At 35.3% G+C, this 12,627-nt stretch overlaps 1 protein-coding gene across 1 annotated transcript; it reads right to left on the reverse strand.

Moving 5' to 3' along the window:
* Positions 1–424: 424 nt before the first annotated feature.
* LOC131803267 (uncharacterized) lies at positions 425–9,623 on the reverse strand. Its single transcript, XM_059124356.1, has 3 exons — positions 9,483–9,623; positions 1,142–2,109; positions 425–765 (listed from the first exon to the last, which is right to left on the reverse strand). The coding sequence occupies exon 2, from the start codon at positions 2,105–2,107 to the stop codon at positions 1,160–1,162; it is 948 nt and encodes a 315-aa protein (XP_058980339.1). The 5' UTR covers positions 2,108–2,109; positions 9,483–9,623; the 3' UTR covers positions 425–765; positions 1,142–1,159.
* Between the last annotated feature and the right edge of the window lie 3,004 nt (positions 9,624–12,627).

Below are 12,627 nucleotides of genomic sequence, written 5' to 3' on the forward strand. Positions count from 1 at the left end.
GGACTATTGAGAATATCAACAAACAACAACATACATGCATCAATTGTATCGGTAAAAATGGTCAGCGGTATTAGGAGACAGGCGCATGGATTTGTATGATTTTAATGACTGATGGGCGCCAAAAATAAAGAGGCGAACACTTGTTGATAAGAACCATTGGACAGAAATATGATAAACAGCATAATGAATTTTGCAATCTTATGCAACTATGATTAGGAGTAAAAAAGGGGAAAGGCAGGAACAAATATATGTTTGCGAAATGTTTGGATACAAGAGGAAAAGGCGGAGGGGGACCTTTTCTTGCATTCTGGGATACTTTTAATAAATGAACGTAATAATACATGATATTGTCAATACGAGGTATAGCTATAATATAAAAGGAATCTGTTTTTAGGCTTACCTTTTTTGCCTTTGAGCCTTTTGAAATTAGTAAAAAATTAGTTTTGTTTTTTATTCTCGTATATTATTTTTATTTTCGGGTAGTGCAATTTAGATATATCACAATTAGCTTAAGTTATGTAGTTTAGTTTTAGTTTTAGTTCACTTAGTTTTGTACTTTAAATTTTAATTCAGTTTTAGTTCATTAGATTTTAAGTTTTAAATACAACTATTAGCATCTAAGTTTTATTATATAGGTGTATGTATTTTGTACAGTAATTTCACTTTTTGTTGTATGTTTTGGAACGTCTTTGTAAAATATTTTAACAATTTTGTAATGTTTTTTGTATTTTGTAATTTTGCTTTTTGTAGTACTTTGAATGTTCACTGTGTTTTGTAAAAATTGTTATTAGCGTTTATTTGTTCACTGTCACTTGTCACTCGGGGGGGAAAACTTGAGACTTGCGATCGCGTTTAAAATTCGGTGAGAACTAACTATTCTCCAATTTGCATCGTCACATCAAACCTGTTTTGGCTGTTGACGATGCCTATTTATTGGAATTCAGCATTGGAATTTACCGGTGGCTGCATAAATGTATGTGTGTATGTGTACGTGTTTACATTATTTACATCATTTTGTTATGATGCCATTTATGCGGCCGCCGGTAAATATCCAACCAACAGTGTTGGGCAAATTTATAGCAACTTTATGAACATTTTCTGGGCCCCGAATGACAAGTGTAAGTATTCATTTCTAATATACCATAAGGATCCTCGGTCTTCAGTTCCTCGGCATGTTCTTGATTGGCCCAGAAAACACGTAGCCCAGTTGAGTGTTGTACGCCAGGACATCTCCAATTCCAGCTGCTGTACACCCATCTTTCCTTATGGCGGAGTACGTGTCCGCTCCCAGTTCCACATCGATTGGACTATTTCCTCGGGGATCAGGGTCAGCAAGGGCGTAATTTGTAAAGCATCTAGTGGGGTCTTCAAGTATCGGGTCTGAGTAAATGCGTCTGGGCAGGTCTTCGATTATTAGCGCATTTACCTTCAGACTCCAAGTAGAGTTTGTGCGGCGGGGCGAAACGGTGAAGGTGGTGAATCGCTCCCCTCTGTAGTTCCGCGACTGCAGACCCAGGCGACGGAACGCGGCGTACGAAATCTTAGACATCGTCGCAGATTGGCTAATAATGGCTCGCAGCATACTGAACCCCTCCATGCCCTCGGCCGTTATGCGTACCATCGCTGTTGGTACAAACACCAAATCCCATGCGAAGGCTGGGGTTGTAATGGCCTCGATGTTGAGGGATACCTCGTCCAACTGAGACGCCCCGTGCAATAGGGTATGGTGCCGGTCGTTGCATCTCCGGCAACCAGTTAAAGACGGGCAGTCGGGGGCCAAATGACTTCTCGCCAGGCAATTTCGGCAATACCCCCGATGCTCCACGGTCTCATACCGCTGGAAGGGCGTCTGTCTGCGGAACCTCTCACAGGCACTGAGGGCATGGTCATCTTGGCAGAGCCCACATGAATATTGCCAGTAGCTTGGTCTTTCTTGGCGTTGGCGGGGTCTTACGTCGGATCGACTTCTCTGTCGCCTTTCAGGGGATGTGGAACTGGGACGATGGATGGGTCGATTGGCGCTTCTTGCTGTGGGACGGGCAGGTGAGTCTGGGCTACGGTTGCGATCGTCCAGACGGCAGTCCTGGTTAGGCAAGTAAGCGGCCATATCTGAAAAGAAATTGAGGCGAGTACTAAATTCTTTTTTGAGTGGGAATCCGACTAGTCAGTCGGAAAACAATTTGACAATTTTTGTAATGGGTCTGCTAATGTTGCCACTTGCCGTCCGTATGTCTACAACCCTGGTATTTTGGTCACTACCTGGATACGTTTTTTCGATACGACCTAACTTCCATTCATGCGGAGCCAATCTATCATCTTTTACGACAACTAAATCTCCTTCTTTGATGTTCTCCTTTTCATATTTCCACTTAGTTCTTCTGTGAAGTTCGTGAAGATATTCTAATTTCCATCTGTTGCAAAAGTATTGTGAAATAACTTTGAGTCTTTTCCAACGATTGACTAAGCTTAAATCTGTATCTGAAATGTCTGGTTCAGCTGGGGTAAGAATAGGTGTTCCTATTAAGAAATGACCAGGTGTCAAAGGGGAAAGGTCGTTTGGGTCGTCGCTAGCAGGACTTAAGGGTCGTGAGTTAAGGCAGCCTTCAATTCTTGATAAAATAGTTGTAAATTCTTCAAAAGTGAAATTCATTTTTGGGATACTTTTTCGTAAATGAGTTTTAAATGATTTGACGCCAGCTTCCCACAAGCCGCCCATGTGCGGAGCACCAGGAGGAATAAATTTCCAAGTAAGATTTTGAGTGAAATTATTTTGAATTGTGCTATTTTGAATATTCTTCATGAAAGCTAGTCTATCTCGCTTTAATAGATCAACCGCTCCCACAAAGTTTGTTCCGTTGTCCGAAAATATACAAGACGGACAACCTCGCCGACTAATAAACCTAGAAAAAGCGGCAAGAAAGGCATATGTCGACAAATCGCTTGTTGGTTCTAAATGTATAGCCTTAGTGGCGAAACAAACAAACAGGCACACGTAGCCTTTTGTAATAAAGCAGGCGCTTCCTGAATAACTTTTAATGTTAAAGGGTCCTGCAAAATCTACCCCTGTGTTTGTAAAGGGTCGAGAAAGAAAAGTGCGTTCAGGTGGTAGCGAAGCCATTATTTGAGTTTGGGTTTGTTTTTTGTGAATTAAGCAGATTCGACATTTTCGTATGGTTTGTTTGATAAGCGACTTGAGTCCGAATATCCAGAATTCGAACCTTAATACTCGGGTCATTAATTGATTACCCCCGTGTAAAGTAACCTTATGAGTGAATTCGACTAACAATTTGCTAAGTTTTGCGCCATGTGGTAATATTATTGGGTGACGTTCGCTGTAGGTAAGGGCTGGCGATTGTACCAATCGGCCATTTGCTCTAATAATACCCTTTGAGTCTAGAAATGGGTTGAGTGTCAACAGAGGACTTGAAGGAGAAATTTGAGTCTTTTTCATAAGTGCGTTGTATTCGTCTGCATATACGAATTTTTGTGTACGAATTATACAAGATCGTTTTCCATCTTGGATTTCCTCTGATGTAAGGTCGTTTGCTGAAGTGCGAAGGTGTTGTCTATTTACTCCAGTATTTTTCCAGAGTCTTAGGGCATATGCGTATGAGCGATAAATTTTAGATAAAGAGGAGAAATTTTTTAAAGGGTCTTCCTTTTCCGCGAAAAGGGTCATGACTTTTGCCGTTTTGGCTTCCAAATTTGTGTCATTTGGTATTTCATACGATGGCCAACGGTCTTTTGGCATTCTGAGCCATTGAGGTCCCTGCCACCAGAGATCACTAGTCTTTAGCTCTGCAGGCGAACATCCACGGCTCGCAATATCAGCTGGGTTATTTTCCGAATCAACATGTCTCCAATTTTCTTGTCCAACATTATCAGCAATTTCCGAGACTCTATTTCCAACAAATGTGCTCCAATGACAAGGAGGCTTTTTTAACCATGCTAAGACGATGGTAGAATCGGTCCAAAATTGTGTCGAATATTTTGATATTTGTAGGCTATTCACAATGGATTTAGCTAATTTTGATAGTAATACTGCCCCGCATAACTCGAGTCTGGGTATTGATAATTTTTTAATAGGAGCGACACGAGTCTTTGCTGCTAATAAGTATGTATGCGTCTTATGGTCAGTATTTTCCACCCGAATATAAAGAGTGGCTCCATATGCGCTTTCTGACGCGTCACAAAATCCATGAATCTCTACAGAACCATCTAGCGTGTATTGAATCCATCGAGGAACTCTCAGATATTCAATATCTTTGCTATTTTTGACGAAATTGTTCCAGTTCATCTGAGTTATTGGCTTCAATTGATCATCCCAGTCAATTTTGTCTAGCCAGATTTGTTGCATTATTAACTTAGCTACGACGACCACCGGTGCCAGCCATCCACATGGGTCAAACAATTTGGCTATCGTTGATAAAACTTCTCGTTTTGAAGATACATTTTTATTTTCCATTGAGGGCGGTGTAAACGAAAAATAATCGCCTGAGATATTCCATCGAATTCCAAGGGTCTTAGTTGAAGCATCTTCGGAAATGTCTAGCCAATTGAGTGGTAGCAAATGTTCATGTGGAATATCTTGTATTATTTTGCGATCATTTGATGCCCATTTCATTAGTGTAAAACCAGCAGAGTCTAAAGCAGCAGTTAATTCCTTTCGAGCTTTTATTGATTCATCTTCAGTGTGGCCGCTAGCTAATACATCATCAACATACAAATTATTCAAAATTATATTTGCGGCTCTAGGGTATGATTCTTTGACATCTTCTGCTAGTTTAAGAAGAGTTCTCAATGCTAAATATGGTGCGCAGTTAACTCCAAATGTAACTGTCAGCAGCTCATAATCCTCTACTGGGTTTTCCGGAGACTTTCTAAAGAGAATTCTTTGATATTTTGTTTGATTTGGATCCAAAAGTATTTGGCGATACATCTTTGTTATATCTGCATTGAAGGCATACTTGAAAAATCTCCATTTTACAATTTGCAATACTAAATCCTGTTGAAGAATGGGTCCAGGATATAGGATGTCATTGAGACTTGTTTTGTTTGATGTAGGACAAGAAGCATTAAATACGACTCTTAACTTCGTTGTGAGTCGATCGGGTTTTATCACAGCGTGATGTGGTAGATAATAATTTGGCATTTTATCTATTTCATTCGGATTGACTTTCCTCATATGACCGAGTTCTAAGTATTCAAGTATTGAAGCATCATATTGTTCTTTGATCTCTGGTGTTTTCATAAGTTTTTTCTCCATTCTGTAGAATTGAGCTAGGGCGATGTTTCTGGAATTCCCCAATTCCTCGCATTTTTTGAATGGGAGAGTCACCACATATCTTCCATCCTTGTTCCGTATTGTTGTTTCAATGAAATTTTGTTCACAAAATTGGTCTTCTTCTGACCGTAAAACTTTTTTAGGGGTCTCTTCCACCTCCCAAAAACGTGTAAGTACTTTCTCTATTGAAGTTGTGTTTAGAAGTGATATTTGTTTTCGTTGAAGGATGCTTCCTGGTATGGGTCCTCCAACTATCCATCCAAATTTGGTTTTTTGTGTTAAAATTGATCCAAATGTTTTCATTGGAGTTCCAATTGTAAATATTAATGGTCCTATGTCCATTCCAATAAGAATATCGATTGGTTGGCTAACGTAAAATTTCGGGTCAGCCAGTTCTAATGCTGTTACATCTCGAAGTTGTGATTCATCTAAGTTTTGTGGTGGTAGATTTGAAGGTAAGTTCTTTAAAACTGGAGCCCAAACTTCCAGTTTAAAGCTAGGGTCATATTTGGATCTCATAGTAAACAAGCAAGATTTTGTTGAAGTTTCAGAAACAAATTGACTTAAGCCAGTGACATGAACTAAGTTGTTCCGTGTAGGTAACTTCAAAAAGTTTTTCATCTTTTCCGAAATAAAGGTGGATTGTGATCCTGAGTCTATTAGAGCTCGGGCATCGTAAAGTTGTCCTTTGGTTTCAATTTGTACTATTGCTGTGAAAAGTAGCGTTCCTCCAGATTGTCGCTCACAAATTTGCTTATCTTGGAGGGTCAAAGTAGTAATAGTAGTTGGTTCTAGGTTTGTAGTGGACTGTATTTGATTTGTAAGAGCGGCAGCACTAATACTAGGTCGTGCTTCCACTCGAGCTAGGTATGAGTTAGTTGTTTGGGTTTCCGTTCCCTTGTGTAACAAAGTATTGTGTTTCATAGTACAAATACGGCAACCAAAGCGACTTTTGCAATCCTTTACTCCGTGATTTGATGACAAGCAATTGTAGCATAAGTGTGAAGTTTTCACGATGTGAATTCTATCATTCACACTCTTCTTCAAAAATTCGCTGCAATCTCTTATGAAATGATTTGATTTGCAGACTTGACAAGTTTGAGTATTTTTCGGCTTATTTTGTTGAGGTAATATTACATTAGTAGGTCTTCCTCCAAAGTTGTTTGTATTTTTTGAGACATTTGTTTGAAATGTTTTCAAAAATCTAGGCGTGTGATTGTTAGTTGGTTTTTGTTGAGCAAATTTCGATGTAGAGGGCTTTATATTTCCAACTGATTCCAAAGTTTTGAATTTGTTTGTTAAGAAAGCGTCAAACTGTTCCCATTTTTGGAATTTGTTTACAATCGCTTAATGAGTTCTCGAATTCTTCTAAAAAGCCTCTAGGTAATTTTGTTGAACAAATGTATATTAAGATCGGATCCCATCCTTTAACATCGACATCAAGTATCCCCAGTGTCTGAATGCTGCTATTTACCGTGCGTTGTAGTTTTTGAATAGAGTGACTTGATTCAGCAGAAACTCCAGGTAGATTGAAAAGTGTCTTGATTTCTTCATTAATTTGCATTCTTTTATTCTCGTAACGATCTGTGAGATTTTTCCATGCTAATGTAAATCCATCATTAGTTAGTGGGACATGTGAAATAATTTCCCTTGCTTCTCCTGCTGTCTTTTGCGTCAAATGGAATAATTTTTCGACATTACTTAATTTTGAGTTGTTTATGTAAATTGCCGAAAATAGATCTCTGAAAGTCGGCCATTCTCTGTAACCACCTTTAAATGTGTCTGTATCGCATGGAGGTAGCCGCGATACGTTTGTGAAATCCACTTCCCTTCCTTGTTGTGACATCTCTGACTCTCTTTTCATTTTTTCCTGTGTCTTTTCATCCAAAAGATTTTGAATTTGTCCATTTATTGAACTCAGCGCTTTTTTGTACGATCCCATGGTATCCATATAGTGCTTCCTCAGTTTATTTTTATCAATCGGCTTTCCTTCCTCTTCTGGAACATAATCCCGACAGTCTATGTAGGCTCTCTTGACCTGGTCCCATGCAGAGTCCAACTCCATTCGTGTTGTTTCCAAAGTATGAACCGTGTCATCAGGTTTGGTTATTGAAAAAATTGAAATATAATCCAGAAGATCGTTGACGCAATTTGTGAATTTATCGCTTAAAGTTTTATCCATTTTGAAAACTGAGCGTTAACCTTTACGAAATTTTGTTGGTTTACAAAAAAGAAAAGTTGCCCAATGAAAAGGACTAACTGGGTTTAGAATTTAAACTTTTATCCAAATTTTTATTTTTAAAATGAGGATAAGTTTCTTTCTCCAATATTTGTCGACGAAAACGATCTTATTTTATTGGTTTGAATCAAATTATATTTCGTTCCTTTCAATAATTTAAAATTTTTTTTCAAAAATTCAAAAATTTTCTTTATATTTGACGCCGGACTGACTTGATTACAAATGTTTGCTGGGTTGCCAGAAGGGTCAAATTTTCGCCAAAATGAGCAAAAAGGAAAATAAAATCTCTTAAAGTCCACTTACAGGAGGATTTTATTTTTGCAATTCGACAAATAATCAAAAGTTTTTAAAACAAAAGTGTTTAAACGAGAATTGCAAAGCAGAAATTACCAGAGATGTTTTGCTCAGTAACAATTTTTTCCAAAAAAAAAAACGAGAGTCTAATTTGATTGTCAACGAGGAGTTGAAAATTCCAAAAAAAAAATCAGAGAATCCAAAAAAATTTCAACGAAGTAAAAATGTGTGTTGGGTTGTCGAAAAAAATTTTAAAAATTTTTGGTTAAAATCACTTAATATCCTATGAAAGGAGGATTTTATTTTATAACCAATAACTTTGATTATTGCTTGTGAAAATTTGTCTGATTCAACAAATTTTCTAAATTCGCCAAATTTTTTCGATAAAATTCGCAACGAGAATTAGAGAAAATTATGTATGTATAAATCCAAATATTTCAGCAGAAATATTTCAAACAAATAATTTGGGTCAAAAATCCAAAAATTTGAGCAAAAATTTCCAAAAAATTTGATTTGGGTCAAGGTCCAGATATTTCAGCGGAAAATTTTATGTCCCAGCAAAATATTTCAAAAGAAAATAATTTGGGTCAAAATCCAAATATTTTCAGCATAAATTTCAAGGAATTGCAGAAAAATTCAAGAAATTGCAAAAATCAAGAAATTGCAAAAAAAAAAATCCAAGGAAGAAATTTTTCCCAAAAAGTCGTGTAATGTGTCACAAAATCAAAAAGTATACCAGCAAAATATTTCTGCGAAAAATGCAAGAAATTAATTTTGGGTCACAGAAAAATTTTTAAGCTCCTTAGAGCAATAAATATTGTGCTAAATGGGAAAAAAGGTTAAAATTAGAATAAAAATAAAAAATTGTAAATATATGGGATCGATTGTATGTCTGTCCACCAGACTCCGATATATAATTTGTTCTCCAAAATTTAAAAAAATTTGTAGTTTAAGTTTCTCATGTATGTCTGTGCACCAGACGCTTGCTTGTTTGCCAATTTTTTTTTTTTTTCAAAAAATTCAAATACGTTTGTTGGTTTTGTATAACATGTATGTCTGTCCACCAGACGCTTGCTTTTTTTTCAAAAAATGTTTCAAAAAAATTTAGGTTATTTTTCGTCTGTCCACCAGACGCTATTTTTTAAACGGGTTTTATTTACTCGTTTATGTATTCGGATGACGCCAAATTTGTCCAAAAAATATGGCGACTATATATTGCAAGTGACGCTTTGTTTCAAAATTTGTATATAAAATTGTTGCAATATGGCGTTTATGTGCTTTCTTGGTGACGCCAATTTTCCAAAGTTTAAAGCTTATGTGTTTGTGTCAATATGGCGCTTATGTATTCGCCTGAACTCCACGTTCAGAAAATTCCAAAATTTTTAGTATATATATATTTGTATATGGCTGAAAATTCCCGTTTTTCAGAAAAGAATATGTCTGCCTGTTTTTTACCGGGTCAAAAGCCAAATGTCCGTCCAGAAAAATGGCTCAAAATTGGGAAATTTTCAGTCACTGTGTCAGAGTGGGCAACTAGCAGCTTTGAATATGGGTCAAAGTGTTATTGCAAATTATGGGAATATGCGGGTCAATGCAAATATTAAAGATTTGCTTGCTCCCGAAATGCCCTTTTGTGTCAAAAAAGAAAATTTCACGAGTACTCACTTTGGATTTTTTTTTCCGGGTCTCGATGTTGTACCTTGTTTGTTGTTGTTGTGCTGCGCGTGTCCGTCCGCTTCTCCTTTGCTGCTGTTTCCACAATTGTCCTGGTTGTTGCTCTTTGTGTCACTGTAAATTGTCTCTTGAATATTACTTTTTAACGTCTCTTCTGTAACACTGTGTATTGTCTTCTTTTGTATAAAAAACTTTTTATCACTTTTTATTAATTGTTTAGATTTTATATTTTTTAAAATTGAAGAAAAAATTTAATTTTTCTAAAATTTTAAAAATTTTATTTTTTTTGTAACACTGTGTATAGTCTCTTTTCGTTGCACTGTTCACTGTCTATTTTTTTTTGAAAAATTTTTCCAAAGTTTATTGTATTTTTTTTTCAAAACTTTTTTAACTTTCCACTTATTTTTGCACCCCACTGTATTTTTTCACTGTTCTTTTTTCACTGTTTTTTTTTTTTTTTCTGTCCGTCCACTCACAAAATTTTTTTTCGTTTTTAATAATTTAAAAAACTTCACTTTTTTAATCCGGCTCTGGAGGACCAAATGTTTTTAGGCTTACCTTTTTTGCCTTTGAGCCTTTTGAAATTAGTAAAAAATTAGTTTTGTTTTTTATTCTCGTATATTATTTTTATTTTCGGGTAGTGCAATTTAGATATATCACAATTAGCTTAAGTTATGTAGTTTAGTTTTAGTTTTAGTTCACTTAGTTTTGTACTTTAAATTTTAATTCAGTTTTAGTTCATTAGATTTTAAGTTTTAAATACAACTATTAGCATCTAAGTTTTATTATATAGGTGTATGTATTTTGTACAGTAATTTCACTTTTTGTTGTATGTTTTGGAACGTCTTTGTAAAATATTTTAACAATTTTGTAATGTTTTTTGTATTTTGTAATTTTGCTTTTTGTAGTACTTTGAATGTTCACTGTGTTTTGTAAAAATTGTTATTAGCGTTTATTTGTTCACTGTCACTTGTCACTCGGGGGGGAAAACTTGAGACTTGCGATCGCGTTTAAAATTCGGTGAGAACTAACTATTCTCCAATTTGCATCGTCACATCAAACCTGTTTTGGCTGTTGACGATGCCTATTTATTGGAATTCAGCATTGGAATTTACCGGTGGCTGCATAAATGTATGTGTGTATGTGTACGTGTTTACATTATTTACATCATTTTGTTATGATGCCATTTATGCGGCCGCCGGTAAATATCCAACCAACAGTGTTGGGCAAATTTATAGCAACTTTATGAACAGAATCTATATTCCACTTTCAGTTGAGTAAAAAGTGATTTTTACAGTGTATAAGTGATTTTCAATACTTTCTGCAAAACCAAAAAGAGACTCAGAGTGAAAAGTGAACGAAAATTATAAAGTTATAAAAATAGACTAAAAGTGAGAAAAACATTGAAACGTATTTACAATGGAAAGCTTCCAATGCAATTTCTGCTCAAAAGCGTTGAGTTCTAAAGCTGCACTTAAAAAGCATTTGATGTTACATAAAGTTTGTGAAATATGTAAGAAAATGTTGGCAATCAAGTGGGCTTTAAAATTACATTATGAAGTGTATCACCCAAATTTTTATCAACTGCAAAATTAAGCTGTGAATCAAAAACCTTCAGGAACATGGCAGAGACACCAACAGATACAACAATCAAACCAACAACAAAATAAAATTGAAGGCATGAAACAAGGAACGACTTCTGGTGTAAATAGCGATATGATGCTAGTAGTAAGTGGATTCAATAATAGAATCCAAACCTTTCAATATAAAATAACAGAAGATACAATAGAAGTTGATTTAATATTTCAGGGGGCAAAAGCATCCCTTATTAATCAACTTCAAGAAGCACTAAATCGTCATTACAGAATCAAATTTAATTTAGAGTTGGGTGGAGAATATGTTAAACCTTGTAACGAGAACATAATAATTAAAAAAACATACCACAACTCAAAAATGATGGAACTTGAATGAGCTGATAACATTGACAATATATTAAATGATCATTTTGATTACATAAAAACGAAGATGTCCGAGTTCCAAGAACGGGATTCCGGTTGGGCCCTGTTAAAGGTTTTCAGTTTGAAAATCAACATTAACAAGCATTCACCCATAAGAGGTTCCCAATATATACCCACACCTAAAGAACTAAAAAATAAAAGAGTCTGTATCAATATTTATAATGGAGACATTTACTGTTTCAAATGGTGTTTGATAGCGGCATTGGAAACTTCACAACCATTAAATCCGTCAAAATGTTCTTCATACGCCATAGATAATATTAATTCATCTATTATTACGTTGCAAAATGGTTTAACACTAAACTTTGAAGGAATAGAATTTCCGATGGAACTAAAGTATATAAAATTGTTTGAAGAAAAAAATCCTAACATTAGTGTAAACGTTTTTGGTTATGAGTATTCTTCAAAATCAGTCGTTGGACCTTATTATATTACGAAACAAGAAAAGGACAAACATGTTAACTTGCTGCTATTAGAAAACGATGGAAAATCTCACTACATTCTAATCAAATCTTTATCTAGGTGAGTTTTACATTTAAATAACAAATATTTAAATATTATACTAATTATTTTTTTTTTTATTTTAGGTTGGTAAATAATCAGTTAACGAATTGCAGAAGGCGTTTACACATTTGCAATCAGTGTTTATATTACACCAGCAAATATGATTTTATGGAGCGTCATCGGGATTTGTGTAGTAAAGTTATTGCAAAAATGCCCGAAGAAGGTAAATCAACGTTGTCATTTAAGAACTTTCATAAACAAATGAATGTTCCATTTGTTATATATGCTGATTTTGAGTGTGTTTTAAAAAAGGTAGACAATTTAGATATTGTTATTAATAAGCATTTACCTTGTGCCTTTAGTTTTAATGTAAAATGTAATTTTGATAGTAACTTAGATGAATTATTTAGGGATGAAGCAGAAAAATTTGTTGAAATGTTAAATTCTAAGTGTAGGGAAATTTTTAATACGTATTTGAGTGTTAAAAAACCAATGACGCCATTAACGCCATCTCAAATTTTAGAATTTGAAAATGCAAAAATTTGTCATATTTGCGACAAAAAATTGGGTAGTGATAAGGTTCATGATCATTGTCATATAACGGGTCGGTATAG

Source organism: Musca domestica, unplaced genomic scaffold, assembly GCF_030504385.1.
Source record: "Musca domestica strain aabys unplaced genomic scaffold, Musca_domestica.polishedcontigs.V.1.1 28, whole genome shotgun sequence".
Lineage (NCBI taxonomy): Eukaryota > Metazoa > Arthropoda > Insecta > Diptera > Muscidae > Musca > Musca domestica.

Excerpts from the sequence above, each read along its gene's own strand:
- LOC131803267 (XM_059124356.1), bottom strand. The coding sequence starts at position 2,107 with ATGGCCGCTTACTTGCCTAACCAGGACTGCCGTCTGGACGATCGCAAC.